This window comes from Salarias fasciatus, chromosome 13, assembly GCF_902148845.1.
Source record: "Salarias fasciatus chromosome 13, fSalaFa1.1, whole genome shotgun sequence".
NCBI lineage: Eukaryota > Metazoa > Chordata > Actinopteri > Blenniiformes > Blenniidae > Salarias > Salarias fasciatus.
This window is the reverse complement of record NC_043757.1, coordinates 7407742-7431574: the sequence shown is the minus strand read 5'-3', so window position 1 is coordinate 7431574 and position 23833 is coordinate 7407742. Positions and strand designations below refer to the sequence as shown.

The window sequence follows — 23833 nt, the reverse complement described above, 5'->3', positions numbered from 1 at the left end:
ATACTTCCTGACTTTTTATGAGTGGGGAGGAAACAGTGGCTATTTATATCTGCTTTGGGTGTACAAAGTGTATGAAGTTACAAGATGTAGCAATTCGTCATGGCAGCAGTAAGATGCTATATTATAAATGAGAGCAACTCTGTGTCTTTCTGTGGTTTTGTGTGTGTGTGTGTGTGTGTGTGTGTGTGTGTGTGTGTGTGTGTGTGTGTGTGTGTGTGTGTGTGTGTGTGTGTGTGTGTGTGTGGTCTCTCACAGCTATGCATGTTTACATCAACTAAAACAACGACTGTTTCTTCACACAAATTGTATTTCTATCAATACTCAACAACAGTTTAGCTTGTTGCTCTTTATGTATGTATTTATATTATTTACTGCTATTCTTTATTTCTTTTCCTATCTTTCTATTTGTACCAAGGAGTTGTCTTTAATTTCGTCGTACATGTATGATGACAATAAAAGCTTTCCATTTCATCGTCATTTCATCTGTTCTCTCAGTACTAGAAGGTCGCTAAAGAACTACATCTCCCAGGTCAGAGGCGACGTGCCCTCTGCGGCGCGAGCCTTGTTTTGATGACGCAGTGACGTAGCGGCGTGCTGCGTTCCCTCAGAGACGGCCTGTCAATGGAGTCAAACGGTCACGTAAAATGAGGCCGTAGCACGTCTAAAGAGGATTTTTACTCAAAGTAGCGCCTCTCCAACAGATAAGTGTTACCAGAGTTGCGACAACCTCAACGAGATGATTTTCAGCTGAAGAGCTAGCTCGATAGCTGCCGTATCAACACAAAGGCCTATGTAGCTAGTTAGCGCCAGTGCCTTAGCTAACTGGCTAGTCGTCCCGCAGCTGCAGTGGATTGACAGGCGTCGCTTTTTTAATGTTTTATCCGTAACGCTGCAATTTTTTTTTCTCCCAAGAAGACCACGTTTGAGTGTTTTTGTCTTCTTCGCGATAATGGCGGAAGAGAATGCCGTGGCCATGCAGCAAAATTTGGACAGGTGAGTACCAAGTTTGAGGCTAACACGCTAGCGGCAGCTCTATAGCTTTACTCCAAATCAAAGCGGTTGTCGGAAACCAACATCATTGTTGACTCAGCATTGGGGAGACTTCTATATAATAACCTACAGTAAATGTCTTAGAACGACGGAATTCTTCCCACCTCCTGCTTCACAACTTCATAGGACCGCTATGTTTGCATCATGGGGTTAGGCGCCCCTTCTACCACTTCTACTAGCTGTTTGCTTTAAATGATTCGAAAGTCCATGAGAGGAAGCCACTAACAACAATATTAAAATACGTTTTTACTCACAAATAAACTTCAGGTCACAGTGTCAGGTTTTTACATGAACATGACCTCCAAACTCTTGACCCGGAGACAAGAAGGGGACTGCGGTACTGTCACGCCCTCAGGTAGAACATTATGTCAGTGAGTGAGGAAACTTCAACTTTATCTTTTGCTACATGAGGACCTGAATACTTTATTCTTCTGGCAAGTGTGCCTTCACTCACCTTTTAATTTTACAATCCAGACAAATATGCGTTGAGAAAGGAACACTTTCTCACCTGGTATGTGATGGATAAAGACCTTTTGTGTGAATGGTGTGCGCCAACGTGCTTGTGCAGATAAACTGAGCACAGATTGCAGTTAGTAATTGTTCAAGACTAAAACCATCCAAACTGTTTATGGTGTAAAGTCAAGCTGAAACTTGAATAACATGTCTAAACTAAAAGACAGAAGTGTGTATATATACCAGCAGTTTACATCAGGAGAGAACATGTTTGGGAGTAAAGTTGCATCTTTCTCCAGACAAACAGCCATACAGAATCAGTGTGTGCTTTCAATACGTTCAGTTTTACCCTGCACAGCATTCATTAGAACCAGAATCACTTCCCAATAGATGATACATTTGCATTCATGGCAATGCAACATCATTCAGAATAGTCACTGGTGCAGTAATGCCTCTAAAGACCCCCACAGTGCAAACAAAACCTCCCACAGTCCGTCTTGTTTATCATTTAGATGCTGAGGGTTCCCAATGCTTAATCAAACAGTTCTTCATTGCTATGACACCTCCGTAAAGTTCAAGTGAAACTGGAGCCATGCTGAGACCACCGCTGAAGCCCAGTCTTGGTCTGGAAGTGTGAAGATCATGTTCACACGAACCTTTCCCCACTGGACTTGGTCTCAAAACTGTACACATTCAACTCAGATATGACAGCCATAAAAACACCCCAAATCCTGTATGGTACCAATGTTCGTCTGCACCTCCACCTCCACAAAAAACAAAGTTTGATGCTGGATGTGAATCTGAATGACTTGATTTTCTGCATTGTCATTCTACCTGTCTGGCTTCACTGCCAGGTCTGTGAGCATTTATGGCGGTGCTTTTTTATTCAGCATGATCTACAGAGACCTGAGGGAAAAAAATCCAAAATGGTGCGACCACAAGTTAAATACTTTCATCAGCGTAACTATAAAGTATTCATCAAACACATGAAAAGTGTGTATTTATGCCATGTGTACAGTGTTTAATGTTACGTAAATTATTTGTTCTTCACAATCAGTAGGATTTTTTGTGAGCCAGACAAACAGTAACAAGCTTGGGAAGATAGTTATACATATATTAATTTAACAATTATAGATATGAGTTCAAAACTTGGATTGATTTAACCAAATTTAACCCCGGTAAGAGTTTAAATTGGATTTTATGAAAGCTTCTGTTTTCCAGTTTAAGGTTATCAATTTAAATTGTAAGTTATCTGAAAGTTTTTCATGTTACTCATCCCTTCTTTCACTCATGCCTTGACTACAGAAAAACACGTCAACACTCATTCTTATTTAGGGATCTGCTGATTTGAAACAGAAAATGTGAAGTCAAGGAGTTCAAGACAAGAGAAAGTTCCCTTCTTTCCCTTTGAGAACATTGTCTGTTCTAGTGAAACCATTTAGTGTGTGTTTGAACTTTGTGTCAAGCTTCGTCTGTGATCACACTCACTCAACAGTACCACAGTGGTTACCACATGGCTTTTTTATTTTTAGAGGCTGAAACTTGAAGTCTCACAGTAATGTTGAGAAAGTAAAATCTGCTTGGAAAATTAACATTATTGTTTCTTGATGGTGTTTTTTTTTTAAGATTCCCCTTCTGTCTTTGGAGAGAAAAAAAGGAACAGCCATGATGTACAGTTTTTTTTTTCATCCATGACTGAGCATGGCTGGCTGGTGGTTAAGAATTGCTGCAACAATAGTTTCACATTTGTCTGACGTGCACTCTCCACAAATAGTTGACGGCGTCGGAAAGCTCATGCAGTTTCTACTGAAGGCGCTTGTAGGAATCTGACTGTGCTCTTTGTGTAAACGTTGAATGCTGGACTTTGAAAGCATTTCCCAAGTACACGGTATAGTAGCAGAAAGAAAGGAAGAGCATGTGAGCTTGGTTATTTGTGTTATTTTGTTGACGGCGTGTGTGTGGTGAAGGCAATAACCCTGACCGGTGTTTGGGGAGCCGATAGCAAAAAGATGTATGCCGTGTCCCCTTGCTCCTAGACAGTTGTGTACCCAGCCTCTATCACTGACAAACATAAGGCTCCACAGGCTCTTATCTGGGGCTGCCACAAGCAGCCAGCTGCCCCTGCAATGCAGTGTTTCACAAATAGATGTGGGAGACACTTTTCAGTCCAGCCTGACCCCTTTTTTTTTTCTTTTCTCCACTGGCACCACCCACTGCATGTCACTCTTCTCTGGTTTTGTTGCCCAGATTGTTCATCCTGTTGCGCTCAGTCTGACTGGAACAATAAATACATGCTCTACATGTGTGTTTTCATAAACACTCATTTACTATACAGACAAGATTTTCTATGGCTTTGGGCCATACACAGGTTAGAGAAAATAAATGTTTGTGGCAATATAAATATACACATTTGAGAAAGTTTCCGTGTAATAAACAAAAAAGCACAAAGTTAAGGTTATTGTTTTGTACTCGGTCATGTCTGTACTTTGCAGCAGAAAGACGTTCAGCTGTTTAGCAGCTGACTTGCCTTGCTTGAGTAACCTGTGGCTGGCATAAATAACCTGTGATGCATGGCATTAACGTCCGCCTGTGCCAAATAACACAACTCAAAATAGTTCTGAGGCTCTGAGGTATTTAAATCACTCGCTGTTAACCGGAGGACATCCTGGCTGTTTTTGTTTGCCACAAGCTGAGGGTCGAACCTCGAATGTTTCCCATCAACCCATGATAGTTTTTGGTGTTTTGAACTTTCGCAAGCAACATATAGATACTGTGTTTTCAACAAACATGAAGTGTGAGTCATGTAAACCAACATTAGTCCCATTGGTAGTTTGCCTGTCCTCCTAGGTTGTGATTGAGTCAGTCCAGACAAAACTCTTAAGAGATTCATGTTCTCTTTCAAGTGTGGTGCGTGTTTTTATTTTTTAGGAAAAAATGTATTAATTGAGCCGCATTTTTCAGAACAATGGCTAAAGTACATAGTTATTAAATAGAATTGTTTTTGTTTTTTACTTTATATTGAGCAAAGACAGTTCCAGACTGTATGTAGAAATCCGTCTGTTAAAGCCTCTGACACTTGCCAGCAAATGCTGGTAATTGCTTATGGATTAGAAAGAGCCATTAATACTGTTTTTAATGAGAAGCACGTGGGAGATTATGAAACAAAAAGACAAATCTCATTGTTCTGACTATATGAAATATATGTGACAACTATTTTCTGTCCCTCCCCCTTTTTTTTTTTTTTTTTTTTTTTAGCCATTCTGTGTGTTGTGCTATATATCTTATTGCTAGATTCTCTGCTGGGAAGCAGTAGAACGACTGCAGGTTATCTTAATTTGCAACAGATGCAAGAAGCATAAATTTTCACACGGTAACACTCGGGCTAGTTTATCTCTATTATGTTCCACAGAATGTAAAAAGTTTCCCTTTAAGTTTCTTTGCGATTCTTTCTGTTGCATCTGTTATTTATTAGACATTTCCTTGAGTGAGAGTACTAAAAAGTGCTTTTACCAAAGCTTTTTACCTTCCGCGTGTTTTTCAACTAATCATTGGTCACATGTTCGAATTAACTTGCCCTAGATAAACCTTTACTGGTTCAGGGCCATCAGACCCTGAACTTGCGCCTAGTAGTCTTTTCTAACTTTGGATACCGGCCACCTTGAGTGAAAGGAAGCGTAAACAAATGCCTTTTCCTGGATTCTCTTGCCTGTGATGAAGAAAAATAAAGGGCACATTGCCTAATACTTCTTGTACCAGAAGTGTACATATTTGTTCTGGAGTATCTCGAGGCTGTAATACAGGAAGAGGCTCTTGTGTTGGTTGACTCAGCAGGTGCAGTTTAGTTTCTTTTGAATCATTGAAACAGTGTAAATATGCCTTCATGACTGATATCATGAATTGAAAGTCACAAGACTAATATGTAAAGAAGGAATTGCAAAGTGTTGGAAAGTCACTGCATAAAGTCTCACGGTTTTGTAGCTTGAATTGATATTTATATATTCAGTAGCACGATATGTGAAAAAACAGTCCAGATCATATAACCATGTTAACTTCTCCGAGCCAGTGTGGCAGCTGACATTCACCAGTTTATCAGCGGGAAGCTGGAACTCCTTGAAATATCTGAATGCTCAGTGAGGCAGTGTTTTGATTTAACACACTTGGACCAGACTAGTTAGTGATTGAGTGGAAGCAGTCAGACACGGAGAAGCCCTCCAGGCCTTAACCTTGCTTTAAGATCTTCGTGGACTAGAATCCGGCCCTTTGTGCTGAGGAACCTCTAGTTTTCCCACAGTCACATGACCGTTGCTGGGTGAAAGGACCCTTTGTGGGGCACCTCTTTAAGAACGGGAGCCTGACTTGTGAGACGATGAGAAAGTAACAATGTCGTCACACTTATCTTTGCAGGAGAGTGTCAATCATGCTGTCATTGTATAAAACCCCACTTTCTATGTGACTGCATGGCACAGTTCTGAGCTTTTCTCAGTTATCACATTTTCTTGTTGTGTCAAGTGTCAGTGTGAGAATTAGGTGGATTCAGACTCGGTGTGGAAACAGTTCTGTCCTCTTGAACTTGCAAAAGGGTGAAATAGCTGGTCACCTTGCTTCAGTGGAGTTCAGGCAACGAGCCATAATCACATCTCACGTTGTTTGAAGGACATTTTGATGGAAACCTTCCCAACCTTGTGTTTGAATAATTTAGGAATGTTTTATGTCTTTATTTTGTTCAATTTTTTCCCATGAGTAAATACACACAAGCAACTGTGTTGGCTCTGCGTGGAGGATTGCTGTTGCTGCTACCCTGGAGAATCACCAGGAAGCAATGTTCCCAACCACTGTCTGTCTTTTTTTGTTTTTTTCCCCATGTGATACTGTAGGAATCCTCTGTATTCAGACGACATTTTGTACATATGCAGCTTCAACTTATCTGCCCGAGTGTTCTGTTAGACAGCTCCGAGGCGACAGCAAGCTGGAGATTAAGGTTTCATGCAGGGGGATAGCATTTCGGTGCTGTTGTATTAGGTCCCGTCATGCTCAGGAGCCGGGTTACAGCAATAAGAGCCGGTGAATCTAAGGTAGCGCTGGGTTTTGTTCTCTGCTGTCGAGCTCCCGTGGAGACATCTGTCCACTGTTCTACTCAGCTTCTCATCTTCATGTTTTATCGCAGCTTCATTTGCAGCCTCTGAAAATCCCCCACTGTCAGCCCACATGATGACTTTTATTTCCTTTTTTTCTGCCCTGCAGTGCAAAAGAGGGTAATAACTGGAAGATGCAGTGTAGGGACATGTACCTGTCAGTGACAAACAGGAGGAGGCCCGATTCGACCAGCTCAGTACGAAGTGTAGACAGAATTGTGAATGGAGGGATATTTCAGATGGACTAGGATTCAGTACGTCGTCCCTCCGTCGTCCTTTCACCGGACGTGTCACATGAGCGCCTCGACCTGAGGGCTCATCTCCTGCATCGTCATGTTTTATTCAACGTCGGGGAGGACTGGAGAGTCATTCGTGGTAAGCGGGCACTAACCCAAGCAAATTATCCAAGTTGGCCTTCCAGTGTTTGACAGAAGACCCCTCGACCCCCCTCCCTCCTCGACCCTCCTGTGGCACCCTTAGACCTCACTGCGATGACAGAATGCCACAGATTTGGCATGCATTATTCAAATGTGGGAGCAGGATGGTTGAAATATACATGGCGTTCTGAGGGGGATTTGCTGAGTCAAACTTTGTGGCAAAATGATTCATGGAGGCTGGCATTGCTGCTGGTTGTGGACTGCATGAAAATGTCTAGAAAACTGATGAACCCTCCCTGCAGAGCCATCTCTAGTGACTTTCTTGTGACGGTTATCCACATGTAGGCACGTACAGTATCATCTATAGTGAGATGTTGAGTTGTGGTTTGTTTCCAGAGGTGTGTTGCAAAATGAACAGCTCCTTTTAAACCACATGGTGAAAATTAATGTAAAATGTCCGGTTTTACCAAGACTGGAGCATCTAAGTTCTTGACTGCTGAAGATAAACCCGTGGACTTAATTTGTGGGGAAAGAGATGTATTTAAATTGAAACAAACAGAAGTGAACTTGTTCAACCATCCAGAGCAGTCCTTTTTTTTGGACCTCAGTGATAAATTAATTTCCTATCTGTGATTTATAAATACTCAGTGGGGAGCAACCCCAAAATTAGGCTATGAAACAATATTTAAAACAACGATTTGTTTAAATGCATATTTAGACAGTGCATAACTTGGAATGTTATATTACATTTCTGAACATTTATGAACAATCGTTAAACAGTTTTTGGAGAAATGTTATTCGATTGTAACTTTCATTATATTTTTTATGCCAGCTTACCTCAAGCATACACATGAAGAGGGGGTACTTCTTCCGAGAGCTTCAGCTCCTCAGGTCCCACAGCACCTCAGGGTAACTTCTAGGAAGCTACAGAGCAAAACTTTGGATTCTCAGCATTTTCTCCGAAGCCTATCAGTGATTTAACAAACAGTGTTTATGTTTTCACAGAAATACAGGACAGTTGTCTCCTTTCCAGTCATACCTGTTGTTCAGAACAGGAAATGGTAGATATGTCTTATCAGGTCAGCACAGGCAACCTGTTGTCTAAACCCTGTCAGGGATGAGATAGTGGCCTGTTTGGCCCAGTTTGAAACCTCCTACCTGCAGGATTATTGCAGCATAGACAGAGTTTAAATGGTTCATCTTGTGATTTATTTCCCCCCCCCCCCCCCCCCCCAACTAATCTTCCTCTGCGGTGTGTATTGAGGATTGAGGTAATGTCAACTCTGTGAGCATTAATCCAGTATGTCTATTTTTAGCAGCCCAAATGTCCTGATGTGAATGATAACAGCCCGTAATCACAGCCCGAGAGAGGGGAAAAAAAGGCTTTTCTGTTGCAGTCTTTGTCTCCACATTGAGTGTGTGCCAGGGGCTTATACGAGGTGTGTGTCGACTAATCATTTTTTCATTCATCCAGTGAAATGCCAACTGTTCAAGGTTCAGTGTAATTATGAAAATGAGCACATAAATATCACACACGAGCAGTCCAGGTTGAAAATGGTTTGAAGGCAGTGAGTGGGCCTCCTGAACCTGCAGGATCTCCTAGCAACATGCTGCTCCCAGGTCTAATTAGGCATGAAAGAGGCTTCAGGGAAAGTCTTGACATTTTGGGAGTCGCATGTTGAGTTGTTCTCTTGTGTGTGTGGGGCGAGCTTTCTTTCTTTCTGTCTTTTTAGTTATCAAAGTCTAGAATGAGGTTTCTATTCACCAATCTCTGCACATCTAATCATTCATAAATGGGGGGAAAAAAACCCTGATAAACAGGTTTTACAGATGTATTTCTGATGCACTCACATATAATTTTTTGTACGTAGATGATAGAGTACATTTGAAAAGTCTGTACTGTGCAGCCATTTACAAACCCTTTAACTGGTTTTCAGCCCCTCCAGAAAGTTGCGATGCTACCATTTCAAGAGTTAATTTAAATTGAACTAATCACCATGAATTCTGTCTGACGTTCAATTATGTCCGATCACACAACATGTCAAAGTGCAAAGTCGTGCAGAATTCAGAAACTGGTTGAGTTTAATTGTTGAAATTGCAGCATCGCAACTTTGTGGAGAAACTGACTTATTGACAACATGCTTCCCCTTCAGTCCCTTTACACTTGTCTTATTAATTGTTGTTTATTTTTTTGTTTTTGAAACTTTGAGTGTGATCATCAAAAGATGCATTTTTTAAAATTGAGATTGTCTGCAGTAGGGATGCAAATTATCGGGTAATTCATTAATCAATAGTTGTTTCATCTTATCGATTGATTATCGATTAATTGATAAGCGGCAATTTTTCTGAGAAGCTGAATTTCACTCTGAATCAGTAGGTTCCTTTCTACAAAAATGCTGTCTTTCTCATGAAAGAGAAAATGCAAATCATATTCCTTAATAAAAGATTTATTCTTAACAGCAGGGAACAACACATTCACACATGAAACAATGCAATGACAAGGCTACTTTAAGGCTACTAGAAACATGAAAATAAAAAAGTGTACTGTGATAGAAGCAAAACAAACTTCTCAAATAGTACATTCATAAATAGAACAAAAATGAAGGTAGCTATTAATTCTATTAATTTATTTTAATTGAGTAATTTCTTATTGACAATTAATCGATAATCGGTTAATTGTTTGCATCCCTAGTCTGCAGCCAATCAGATATCGCCCTCCTTTTTATCCAGACAGATTTTTAAAATAAATTATTGATGTCTAACCTATGACTCTCTTTATTGATGTATTGCAGCTAAAATAGAAATGTCAGTGATGCCCTGGATCGCTGAACTTGGCCACACGCAGTGAGGCAGAGGGGCGGCTAACTCCTCCAGCCGCTTGCATGCCACTGATTAATTATGAAAGAGCCGCATAATGTCACAGTTGGAGATGTGCCGTGGTAAGGTCAAGGAAATCGGGTATCAAATTACCTCCCAGATGTTGAGGTGACATGAAGCGGAAGAGGGCTTGAGGGGGGGTATTGTTCACTAGGATGGTGCGGTTAATTGGCAGACAGGCCAAAGTTGCTGAAGACTCCTTTCCTGTAAGTGAGGCGGCACGAGCCTTTTGTCCACGGAGGAACAGAGAGCCCTCCACTGTATGTGGGGAGGCGGCGACGCAGGGGAGGAGGAAGGAAGGAAGGATGTGTTGGGACACTTGTGGGCTGATAAATATGGTTTGGCTGGAGGCCAGAGCGGGGCATTTGTCTGGGTGGTGCACACAAGGGAGACCAGTCTGTCCTCGGTTTGTCTGCATGCTGCGCCCCTCTGCTTCACACCCCGGCTGTGGAGTAGGATATTTTTGTCGCACGCACAGGGATGCCCTGATGAATTTAGCCTCCTGCAGCAATGCAGTCAGAGTGAAAGGCAATGTCAGAGGAATACTGGCCAACCTGGAGGGAATGTATGATCTTAGCCCGCAGAAGCATGAAAAAAAAATATATATATGGCCTGTCATTTTCTTTCAAGTAAATATTTGTTAGAGCAAATGAAAGAGGGGATTTTAACATTATAATGTGATGTGCACTGTCATCTCTTGAAAACGCTCCAGATTAGAGGATGAAGGGCCTGTTTGTTTGAGCTGGTGTATGTGCTCATTGAACAGTTCCTGTGGTACTCTCAGATATGCAGCTTGTTTGCCTATAGGGTTTATGTATTGATCTGATTTCACACAGAGTCGTGGGCCCAGGTCGATGCTGTGCGTGTTCATAGAGGCCGTTTTAATCCGAGAGACTGAGATCAGCGCTTCCATCGCTGTTCCCTAAATGCTGAGAAATGGCCCTGCCAACACTTTTCTCTACAAGAACTCCCAATAAGCCCCGTTTCAAGCCCAAACCTTTGACTTAGGCTTGTAATGACTCTGTGCTGCTGACTGCTCGCTTTTTTACTCGAGGGGGACACTCGGAAGATTACATTAGTCTCGCTTGATATCTTTCACTCTTCTCCCGTCCTCAGCGCACACACACACACGCGCGCACACATGCACACACACACACACACACACTCAGTTCATTGTTGTCAGATGTTGGAGTTTCAGCTTTAAGTCAATAGGCTGTATTACATGAACTTCTGTAACCTCTTCACGGTGGCAGGAGGACAGGAATGAAATGTACTTGGATTTTGTGCTGGAACTTTTCGTTTGCCTGTTAGTGATCCTGTCATTTATTGGCCTTCCATTATATGTATATTGATGATCAAGGGGACTAACAATAATCCTTTTGTTTCTTTTGCTGATCTTACCTTACACATTGATGCTGAGTGTGTCAATAGATCCTTAAAACGCCATGAATTCAAACACCTCTGACTCCTTACACTGTCAGAAGGGAAATTTGTGGCTCTACCAGATAACACACACACACACACACACACACACACACACACACACACACACACACACACACACACACACACACACACACACACACACACACCTACCTTGAGGCTCCAAAAGCACAAGTACACTGCGAAGGCCAAAGGACGCATTGAAAGCACTGACTTTGAAATCCCACACTCCCATCAAGAACACTGGATTTAATTTTTTTTCTTAACACGGTGAGATCAGCTGAGCGAAATCCTATTTTTTGTTTTTTTAAATTGAATCCCACCTGTCGATTGTTTGTCTCAGGAGCTGCTGGGTGTGCTTCGCCACAGACGAGGACGATCGCACGGCAGAGTGGGTGCGCCCGTGTCGCTGCCGCGGCTCCACAAAGTGGGTTCACCAGTCGTGCCTGCAGCGCTGGGTCGACGAGAAGCAGCGGGGTAACAGCACGGCGCGCGTGGCTTGCCCACAATGCAACGCAGAGTACCTAATCGTCTTTCCCAAACTCGGTGAGTCAGGAACAAAGCAAAGGCTGAAAGGAGCGCTTTGTGAACATCAGTTAACCGACATGTCAGTGGCTCAGATTTCAGGGAAAAGTTGGAGAAACTGTATACACAGACAAATATTCCATCATTGTCAACTGTCACTGCAAACAGCTTCGGGGAACTTCCTAAGTGGATTCGATCGCGTGAGGATCTGGCACATCCTGGATACAGGATGAGGAAAGTTTGGAAAGCAACATGCTTTGGATTATGATCCCACAGTATTTAGTCTGTCGTACAGCTTGGTTGAAGCTTGTGATAAACAAACATTATTGCTTGTTTTCTAGTTGCCTTTTGGCCACACACTGGATTGAGACGCTGCCTCAGAGTTTCTAAATCTGACTTTAATTTGCTGCACTGTCAAAATGTCACGACGGCTCTCATTTTCTGCCAGTTGTGGCCACCGAAGCAGCCTTACAGAGCGAATTTCCATGTAAACAGACCGCCGAAGCTCCTCTTTGAGGGCACTTTTAATAGCCGCTGCCTGTAACCGAACCCAAAGCTTCTGAGAGCCATTCAGTTTGTCTTGCCTGAGTGCGTGTTTATTTACTCGGGAGCCAGCATCAGTTCTGTGGCGATCCGGGTAAATATTTCCTCTCAGCCTGACAAGGAACAGAAGAGCGCTCACTTGTTGTACAGTCCCTGCTTCTGGCTGACGGACCAGCAGCTGCCTCAATTATCCCGACACGTCAGAGTGACGAGGGCTCCGATTGTTCCCCAACGCTCTGAGTCATATCATGAAAACACACCATTCTAGAGCTGGTTTATTCAGCCACGACCTGCAGACTTTTCTGCTACATATTGTGGCTTTTGAAGAGAGTGACCAACAGGCTTCATAATGTTCCTCTCTTGAACAGGTTCCTGAGTGCATCAGCAAAAATACCCTTTACTTTTTTACTGTCAGATGTGGGAACATTTAGTGACACACCTGTGTGTAACTCCCATCAGCCTCTTTGCCACCGCCAGCTTAAACTCAAACAGAGCGAAGTTGCAATTTGAGAAAGAAGCAGAATATTAGACAATATGGGTCTGCGGGAGGCAGGGCCCCTCTGGTAAACAGGTTCATGTATATTTATAGCGACCAAGGCCTCGCTGTCACTCACTTCTGTGCTACAAGCAGAACATTTCAGCTCAGTCTCTTTCAGGGCTGTCTGAGTTTATCTCTCCATCTCGCTCTTCCAGAGAAACATTATAGTCTGCCTGTTTTCCCTCAGCCTCTTTTTGTGTTAAAGATGCCTGTTAATTGGCTCACACTTTCCAATAGAACTGATAATTGATCCTATGTTAAGAAATGTGCATCAAGACAGGATGACACATTTTAAGTTACTGATCAAAACAGGTCAAATCACCTAAATAATGTAATGTACTGAACTTCCTACGAAGTGGTTCCATTTCCTTAGTGGTATCATTAGCTTCATGGAAAACAGTTCTCGATCATAAGGTTGACTCTTAGATGCGTCTTCTTCTCTGCTCTTGCATTTGTGTGACCTGTCGGGTTCACTAATTTCCACAGTCGTCACACTCAGACTCCGGGGCCACTTCATGTCGGGCTGCACCACACGGTGAACATGCCAGATGTAATAGTGCTGTCAGGTATTCTGATAAGAGTATGATTTGTGATAAAAACATATAGCTAATGTCTTTGTGCTGTGGGGTTTGCGCCCATTGTTTTTGGTCATTTGTCATGAGAAAATGTCCTGTTGGGTACTGAATGTACTGACGACAAAGGCGTCTTTGTCTTTTTGGGTTTTCAGTGTGGAAATCACGTAATGAGCCCCGACGGTCCACTACAGCCGTCTCTTCATTCGTACTCTCAGTTCAACTTTTCATGGCGCATCGCAAGAGGAGCGGTTTTATAAAGAAAACCGCGTCACCAGTAAAGAATAAGTCTATTATTCATTCAGCAATCCATTTCAATACGGAAGCATGAAAATACGGAGCAATTCGGTGAAACTAAGGTGAAGCCATTTCTGACTGGTTGCCAAGCAACATGGTGAAAGGAAGTCTGTACTGTAGGCTACATCACACGACTAATCTCTCGGTTATGGCCACGCTGGATATTCGTGTAGCTTTTCCTCCTACTCAGTGTGGGCTTCAAGCAGCGGGATAGTTGCTATCAGAGATTAGACAACAAGACTGCACAGAAGTAGTTGAAATTACCGCAGCCTTATAAAAAGAGGAGCTTACAAACACGCTTTTGTTATTTAAAGCCTGTGTTCCACTCACATGCTGTTGCAGAGAGACGCATTATAAATTGCAAAGTGTTTGAAAGCATCAGTGTTTTCCTTCGCTCTGCCGCATAATTACACTGGTTTTGTGGCTTCTTTCTTTTCTTTCTTTTCTAAGAACTTGTTGCCCACAAGGTAAAATGTTTACCCCCAAGTTCCTGTTGCCCACTCCAGAGATGTCGCCGTCTCTTTGTCAAACTGCTTTGGCATTTCAATGTAGGACAAACAGGAGAGTACTTTGATGAATGGCCAATGGCTGCATTCTGAAGGGAAACTTCCTTCTCTCTGTGGCTGATGACCAGAGTCTAACACAGGACTAACGCCACCATCAGGCTTTATTTACCAAGGGCTTAATATAACTGAGCTAAACTAATGTGTGTAACATTTTGGTTTCCCCTTTGATTTAGATGGTACGCTGTGAAAAGGACCTCAGTTGATGCCCCGGGATGTTTTGTGTACATAACACCGCAAGAAGGCACACAAACAGCTGAGGGAGCTGATTTAAGGGTTTGGTGGTTTACTTCATTGGTTTCCCACCTGGGATCCAGGTCTGATGTTGGTCAAGTAGATTTCACAAGTCAGACAACAGCAGAAGATTTCAATTGAAAACTGCTTCTTATTGTTTATTTTGGAGGCTCTTGTCTTTGGGTTTTGTCAGGAGTGGATGTCGACCAACATTTGGCTTTACTGGTTTGTCAAATTACAGATTGGCGATGGGGTCTGGAATCTTTCTAAGGTTCACGTCACGTTTCAACTGAAAACGCATTGTTGTTTTGTTTTTGTTCCAGAAAAGTTTCACGTTTACACTACAGTGGTCTGTAAAGCATGTCTGTTTACACAGCAGCGGCCATCCACACGGTGACAGAGTCAGTGTTTTAAATATGTTCCACCATGGGAGTCATTGTCAAAAAGTTGTTTTCAGTGGCAGCGAGCAGTGTTGCCGTGTATACCGACACCCAAAAAGCAAGAAAAGTTTTGCAGATTCATTTGAAAGGCGTTTTCGCCAAATGAATGAATACAGCCACTGGTTTGTTCAGACCACAACCATCATGCCAGCATCAGGATTTTTTTTTTTAAACCAACCCCAGATATATCGGTTCACTTTATACAGAGCAATAAAACGATGGCAAAATAACCCATGAACGTCAAAGGCTCACTCAGTTTTAGTGCAAGATGAACTCCAAGAATCCAAACTGAAAACTTTCACATTTAATGCACTTCTGATTACTGAGTATGTCGAGAACGAACTGAAAGAGATGCTTCCTCATGAGCCATGAGTTAGCTTCCTGTGCTGGCTGGGCTCGCTGCGCCGCTGACCTCTGCCTTATGGAAACACTGCAGACAGCAGTTATATTTATAGGATAATTACTGTGCGCATAAATTTCAAATTGTTTAAATGTCAAATGTTGGACTGAATAACCTGCTTCACATTCAGCACGCTGCCAGTATTCAACAGTTTTGTTATAGAATATTCATCGCTTCCTCCTACTTCTTCTTCACATCTCTGATGCACAAACAGTAAAAGTCAGTCAGTTATAGATTCACAACAAACTGATAATTACAGTGTCACTTGTTATATTGATGATTAACCCTGGGTGAAAACACACGAAAAATATGTTTATTGAAATAAATTTACCTTGATAGACATATGAGACATGGTGGATTGATTAAATTCAGCCATGCGTTCACAGACAATATGAATAGCAGCTTCTGTGGCACACAGCAGAGAATCAGCCAGTACCTCAGCAGTAGAGTGATCACCTTTCCCAGGATGCATGGTGCCCCAAGCTCCCCTGCACCATCCTGGAGGCTGAGACCGCACCCCGCCCAGCGATACACGAACAAAGCCTCCCACGAGCAAACACCGCCAGACAGGATGGTAGTTTCTCCCTGAACTAATTTGAGTTTGACACAGCTGACTTAAACCCTACAAACATGGATATATTTTTTTAATGCACGCTGCTTTTTAACCATTTTTCTAGAGAATTCATGTTTATTTAGTGCAGCCGGTGGTTAAAGTGCCTGTGTTGCAGTTTGTTAGTGACTCTGAGCCAGAGTTTTATTTTTGTGGTGAAACTTTATATCATATGTCGCCATTTTGAGAAAAAGAGTTTTGCCGAAGTGAAGTTTTTATTCCTCCCATAGGCTGCACATGACCTGAAAAAGGTTCACATCCTCCCACGGCCGCAGCCATCCGCGCCTGTGAGTTTACCGAAGAGGCTGCTCCACCGCGGGGAAAAGCACCTCTTTTCCCTTAATCCCATTAGCAGGTGTCAGACAGAGGTGGTGGGGATGGAGGAAGCGTGTGTGAGAGAGTGAATCTGGGTCACAGGAGGAGCCGGCGGGGCGCGGAGGGAGATGAGTGGAGAGACGCTGCGAAATCACAGCCGTCCTCCCGTGTTCTCCTGCGACTCGCACATGAGGCGGCTGCGACGGCGAGGCCACTTTGTAGGAACAGGATGTCCCTCCAGCAGAGCGGCGCATGCAAACGCGGGATTATTCCTTCATTTGCATCTGTGGCAGATGTGGGTCAGACCGCATGCGCGCACTATTTGTTTCTTTCGTTGCAGCAGCGCGGCTGTTTTCATGCACGTCGAGGATTGATTTCTGTGTGATGGGCTGGAGATCTGTTCAGGGTGTGTAATTTTCACACAAACAGTGTTCTGAAAACAGTGTAGTCAGCATGTTCACGCTTTTGGTTGTTTATGTAATGAAACACTCACACACGCGCACACGCGTGCTGAAGATAAAACACTAGTAGACAACCAAGTTGGACTTCTATGGAGTGACTACCGCCGTGCTACATATGCACCGTTTCAGGAAATTGAAATTGCAGTGTATTTTTTTCCTGGTTGCACGACAATGGAGCCAGAGCGCTTTAAGAAAGTTGTTTTCAGTGACTCAGAGCACAGTCGTCACATAAATATACACCCAAAATGCAATGGAAATCATGTGTTTTCACTTGAACTCATTGTCATGTAAACAAGGCCTTATTCAGCTGGGATTATCGCTGCCATCAGTTGATTTTAATATTTTTTTAAACAGGCCTTCCTCAAACATCAATAAATCATTTGATAAGGAAAACGGCGTCGGTATGAAGCAGCTGCATCACAGAGAGCAGTGAAACTCTGCAAAGACTCTCCAAATTGTTGGGTTTTCTCTGTAAAAGTGCCTAGAAATGACTGTGTTGTCTTTGGCAGTTTATAAATAAAGCTGATTTGAATTGAAAGTCTCACATTTCAAAAAGCAGTGCTAGTGAATGGATGCCCGCCTCCTGTCTTTATTCTGTTTCAGTGTCTGTGAAGCAGATTCGTGTATTTTTTTTCTGCAGTGGATCCACATTCACTGATTGATGTAGACATAAAAAGCAAAGTTAGACCAGTGATTGGTTTATCTTCCTTTCAATGTTTGACATTGAGAATGTTTAAACAAAAACAGCAAGTGTCCAAAGCTAAGGCCTTCATAAAAAAAGCCAGCAGGCCTCCTAATTGAGTGTTGGCAGCTAACGTAGCAGATTGTACATCATTTTACTTGCATTTACTTGTTCAGCTGAAGATTTGGGTGGGTGTGCTTCAGTCGTCATAAAAAGACTCCTGCGTCTGCGTTCTCTGTTTACAGAGAAGACGGACGGCGAACGGCCTCGACTATCTGCTTTTAGCATAAGTAATATGAAAAGAGCGCAACTCTCTACTTATTTGCTTTGACTGAGGACTTTGGACCCGGGCTGCAGGATTCTCTGGGCTTTAGCACTCTCCCCGCGGCGCTGGGGGGGTACAGCGTTGTCTGTTTTGCTGCATCATTGCTGCAGTGCTACTTTTCTCATTTTTTATTCCAGCTCTGCTCTCTGTTGCACGGCTACCTGATGGCCGTGGTTTTCACGTAGTGCAGAGAGCCGTTTCCATCGCATCTGAACGTTTGGAATATAATTTGTCGTCAGAAGCTGCGGCGCTTACAGCGTCTTTAATTAGCCCTCACAGTAAAAAGCAGTTTCACAGCTTGGTGACAACACGGTGATGGGATGGCAGCTCTTAATCTGCGTGATGGAGCGGAGTGTGTGGACAGGTAGAGACTGATGCTGGGACGCTGCCACCGCTCTGATTTTCTCAGGGTTGCTGCTGAGGCCAGCTTATTTCTCCAGGCTCTGGCAGGAATGACTCGGTGTTCTTGGCTCCCGGGACGGGACCCCCGGCCTGCCGCTAGATGAGATTGGCGGAGGCGGCGGCGGTGGTGGGTGGGGTTGGTTTGGGGCCACTGCACACCTTTTCCGTTTGCCCAGGGTTTGATTGCTTTCCATGAGTCACGACTCGGGCGGAGAGGTGAGAGCCAGCCAGAGTGTGGATGTGCCGTCCCAGCTCCCCTCCCACCAGCACCTGCTGCAGAGCCAACGCCAGCATATCATGCTAATTTGGCCGGCGATGGAACTCAGGAGGACGCCGTGTCCTTGCCGCTCCTCCTTTAGCGGCACTCCGCAGAGAGAGAGAGTAAACAAGCTGGTCAGGATGACGTGCCAGCGAGTGTGCCCACTACTGAGGAATGCGCCCCCCCCCCCCCCCCCCCCCCCCCCCCCCCCCCACCCCCCACCGCCACCGCACACACTCCCATCTCCTTTACGCCCCCCTCTCTCCCTCCTTCCGTTTTAATTATCGTAATTACGGGATCTGCTGCCAGCGGTCGAAATGAATTGCTCAGCTCTCCATCCTGCCAGTGGCCATTAAGGGCGACCCAGTTCCCTCCAGCCACGATGGTGTAACGCTTCGGCGGAAGAGATTCCAGTGCTGTCATCAAAATGTGCCGTATTAATACCCTCCAGCGCGGTGGGGTCAGTCCACTCTGCAAACACAGGTGCTGTTAAAGAGGGGAGAAAACGGAGACGGGGTCCAGAGCCAGCTGCTGCATTAATAAAGACTGCAGCAGGAACTTGTGCTGTGGCTCAGGTACTTTTAAAAGCAACAGAAGCATCTCTCTCTGTTAGGGTTTTTTTTTTTTTTTTTTTTTTTTTGTTAGCGGGCCGGAGCGCTGCAGTCTGAAGAAAAGGAGTCTTGGCGTGGCCTGCTTAAAATGCTGCACCGAGCTCAAAGCTTCTGGGAGTGAATGCAGTCAGCTGTAGGAAAAGGTGGCTGGATCGCACACGGCTTGTGGCAGACTCCCTCACAGTGGCCGCACGGCACAAACGGCTTAATAAAGTCTGAAAAATCAAATCCCCCCCCCCCCCCAACAACGGGCAAAGTTATTTATTGTTTGTGGGCCCTTGAAGGTGTTCCAGCGCAGTGTCTTTTCTGAATCAGCTCAGGTGCATTAAATCTGCCCACGTCCTGAAGGATGGCCTGGCAGCCTGTAACCAGCAGCAGCACTCGTCCTTAGCTTTCAGTGATGGATGCCTCCTGCGGTACAAGGTCACTCTCTTCTTTTTCTGTTTTCACGATACAACAACCTCGCAGCGTAATAGATTTATGACATGAGCAGACAGCAGAGTGTTTCTCCAGCAAAGTTTGTAGCAGTGACTCAACATTTTTCTATCGGCTTTTCTCCGACGCTGGGAGACGTGACGTCTCACTCCGACCACATTAGGGAAGGAAGGAGAACTCTCAGTCGAGATTAAATTTGAGTGGTTCCACAGTTCCAAAAACACTGCTGTGTGCTTAGCTAAAAGCAACACAGAGCCCGTCAGATCACAGATAAAATGTAGAAGGAATGCTGTCGTATCGACGCCTGACCTGCTGACAGACACGGCTACATAAGAAGTGTCCACGTCTGCACGAGATGAAAAGTGAAGCACCGTGCTGTGACTGTGAGAATTCACACAATATAAACAAACCAGATGAAACGTGCCGGTTGCTGTTTGGGTCTTCATGGGGTTTTATCGGGGTTTTGGATCTCAGGTTGTGAATCGCTGGTTTAATCCTCCATATAAAAGCCACATGACTTCATTGTTTTCGGTTAAAGAGAAGATATTTTATCTGAAAGAAAGGCCCCGCAAATTAAAACTTGATGCTGCGTCGATGGTGTTTTTTGCAAAAAAATGTAATACTTTTAGATCTCTTTATTCCTAACTTCTGAAAAGCTGACGCTAATGAGAACCTGAGCCTTAAATCTGTTTTACATTTGGCCCATAAATCATCCAAACCTTGAAGTGATTTGAAGTGAGCCGTCGAGGCTCCAGTTTTCTTTAAAAACAAACAGAAGGACTTGATGATGTTACGAAGCTGTGAGATGAGGTTCTGTTTAAAGCTTCAGTGATTAACAGAACCATTATCCAGACACGTTGTGTATAAATTCTCCTGCTCCGCCAGACTGAAGGAGATCACATGTCTGGCTCAGTTCCAGCCGCTCCAGATAAACTAGTTATTCCAAGATGTTTACCAAACACTCTGGTTCAGCCTCGACCTCTCAACTCCTGACTTTTGGACCGCTGTGTTAAAACATGGCTCGTCTTGGAGTTAAAGTTTGAGAGAACAGTGTGTGATCCTGTGCAGTCAAACCGCCCTGTCGACTCCCCAGAGGAAGAGGACGACTTCCCCTGTGATTTGAGAAAAGATGAGCCCCAGAGATGTTGCCTCCCAGAGTTCAGTGCAGCACACAGCAGCTCCCTGTGGTGGCGTCCTCGCCCCGCCACGCCCCGCCCCGCTCCTGGATAGGTTATTAATAGGACGTGGACGGAAATCGGGTTGCCTTCCTGTAAATATTGCATGATTTCCCCAGAGTCACCCTGGAAGGATGCGGCGGAGCTTCTCCCCACCTTCTGATGTCTTCACATCGATCCCCCGGCCCGGTTATTTTTAATCTGGACCTAACCTGTCCCGAGACGCCGAGGGGCCCCTCCCCGAGTGTCAACAAGCCTCCAGCACAACGTGCACGTTGTGTTTTCCCTCAGAGCCTTTAAAGTTTGGAGGCACTGGGAGGAAGTTCAGCCTCATTTCTTGGTTCCTCCAGTTCTTTTCCTGCAGTCTGAATGAAGCTGAAGTGTTCCGGGTGTGGAGCTGATGAACTGGTGGGTTTAAGGTTTGACGGTCTGACAGCGGGCCGGGTGTCTAAATGTTTTTTGCGTCTCCAGGTCCCGTGGTGTACGTCTTGGATCTGGCAGACCGGCTCATCTCCAAGGCCGGACCCTTCGCCGCCGCCGGCATCATGGTGGGCTCCATCTACTGGACGGCCGTCACGTACGGAGCCGTGACCGTCATGCAGGTACAGAGCGGATGGTCCTCCAGAGGCGGACGGGGCAGCGAGGAGTCCTGACCCTCTGTCCCCCCTCCCCCCCCCCGGCTGTCCAGGTGGTGGGCCATAAGGAGGGCCTGGACGTGATGGAGCGGGCCGACCCCCTCTTCCTGCTCATCGGACTTCCCACCATCCCCGTCATGCTGATCCTCGGCAAGATGATCCGCTGGGAGGACTACGTCCTGCGGCTGTGGAGGAAATACTCCAACAAGCTGCAGATCCTCAACAGCATCTTCCCAGGTCAGAGAACCGGCCCAGACCACATGTTCCAAATACTGTCTGCAACAGACCACACACACTCGCACACACATTTATTACTGATTTTAAGGTTTTCAAGTGGAAATGTAGAACCTGCGCATGCTAACTACTTTCTATCTTCAAAATGTTGCCTTGTAAACACAAAACCGAGGCTTTGCTGTGTGATCGGGTCGAAGACTCAAAGATGGTCCTCTGATTGTCTCCGCCCCCCCGTGTCTCATCTGCACAGGGATTGGCTGCCCCGTCCCGCGGATCCCGGCGGAGGCCAGCCCCCTGGCGGACCACGTGTCGGCCACGCGCATCCTCTGCGGCGCGCTGGTGTTTCCCACCATCGCCACCATCGTGGGGAAGCTCATGTTCAGCAGCGTCAACTCCAACCTGCAGAGGACCATCCTGGTGGGTGCAGCACACACACATCTACACACACACACACACACTGTTGTTTGGTTCTTTATTCCCACAGGAACCACACATGAAAGCAGCTGTTTCCTCAGCCGGCTCTGAGGTGTGTGTGTGTGTGTGTGTGTGTGTGTGTGAGGCTTTGAAGTGTTTAAGTCTTTGTGTTTGTTTTCCGTCACAGGGAGGAATCGCCTTCGTGGCCATCAAAGGAGCGTTCAAGGTGTACTTCAAGCAGCAGCAGTACCTGAGACAAGCCCACCGCAGGATCCTCAACTTCCCCGAGCCGGAGGACGCCTGAGAACGCTGGCTGGGACACACGGACTGAAGACCCCCCCCCCCACCCCGCCCGAGCGGAGGGGGCGGGGCCCGCTGGGACACGTCTCAGAATCAGCATCACACCCACGCCAATGAAACTTTTAGTTTGACGAGTCCAGCACACTAACACACACACACACCCTCCCCCCCCCTCCCCCCCAGCGGGAGCAGTGTGACGTCAACAATCATCAGTAATACTAACCTCAGTGTATTTGACAGAAACTGGACGAGGACTGTGTGATTACATGTTTTCTGAAGATGGCTGCAGTAAACAGTTTTGGTTCACGTCTGCTGGTGTGTGTGTGTGTGTGTGTGTGTGTGTGTGGAATGTATTACCACTGACTTCACACACAGTTATTGCAGGGCTGTTCTTCTCAACATCACGGCGCTCCAGACGTGTGATGGACATCGATGACGTTTTTCAGGAGGAAGATGTAACCATGACAACGAGCCAAATGGACAGAGACCTCAGTTGATTCTTTTTTTTCTCTCGTTTGGATCTTTCAGTATGGGGGGGGTTAACGGGTCACTTCATGACTCAGCGTAGGTGTATTAATCTTGATGCGAGCGACTCGGCCGGCTCCTCCATCCGTCAAGGCTTCCAGATATAACCCCAGTGTCCAACATTTAACCTGCTTATTCCAGGTGCCCACCCCCCACCACCGCCAACAGAGATGTTTAAAAATGTGTGTGAACTGTCCTGTAAACACTACTTTCTCTGCTATCAGTTCTGTGAATAAATGTATTTTTCCAAAGTGTGCTACGTGCAATCAAGACGACACACACACACACTTCCATCCACTTTGTTTATTAGTTAGAAACACACAGACAAAAAAACAAAAACATCAGACTGCACTCCTCAACCAGACAATCCTTCCTACATGAACACACAGAACTTCACACCGCAAAAACACTGCATCCGATATGTGTGGTGTGGTGGTGCCCCCACCCCTCCCACCACCCCCCGCTGCAGGGAGGGAAACGCCGGAGAACATTCAAGACGGCCAGAATGAAGCCTTCAAATCAGGACCGTGTTTCTTAATCATGAGGATGCTTCCAATGTTTGAAATATTCAGATTGTGGTAACTTAAAAAAAAAAAACATTGCAGTCATTTAGCTGTACGGCGGCGTCGATCATTCCCGGGAGGGAGGGGGTTGGGTCATCTGGCTACTTGAGCCCACCCCCCCCTCCTCAGTCAGCAGCATCCTGAGCTGAATGAAGATGTTTACACAATGACAATTCTAAAAGCAACTCCATTTCCGAGTCTGCTGGCACCTTCAATTCTGCAGCATTTTTACCTTGCTAAATAATTTTTCAATGATTTAACATTCGGCAGGTTTTAAAGGGAACATTTTTAATTGCTCAAGTTCTCCCTCCAAGTAATATTTCTGCTTTGAAGGTTGGACTTAATACCTTGATCTATTTTTCAAAAAGAAACATCAGCCAAGTCTGCAGCTGACAGATGATTTAAAACATAGAATTTACAATTCATTCAGGTCTAAAAATCAT

At 44.9% G+C, this 23833-nt stretch overlaps 2 protein-coding genes across 2 annotated transcripts in view; one reads left to right on the top strand and one right to left on the bottom strand.

The window, feature by feature from the left end:
* Positions 1–592: 592 nt before the first annotated feature.
* Positions 593–22541, top strand: marchf5 (membrane-associated ring finger (C3HC4) 5). The gene is made up of 6 exons (XM_030106171.1): positions 593–993; positions 11676–11878; positions 21191–21321; positions 21408–21591; positions 21839–22005; positions 22190–22541. Exons 1-6 carry the CDS (start codon positions 950–952, stop codon positions 22304–22306), a joined length of 846 nt encoding a protein of 281 aa, XP_029962031.1. The 5' UTR covers positions 593–949; the 3' UTR covers positions 22307–22541.
* ide (insulin-degrading enzyme) overlaps positions 11441–23833 on the bottom strand; it is a 33168-nt gene continuing 20775 nt past the window's right edge. The window contains exon 26 of the transcript XR_003932624.1: positions 11441–11481. The gene's annotated coding sequence lies outside the window, so the exon portion shown is untranslated. The remainder of the gene's footprint in view (positions 11482–23833) is intronic.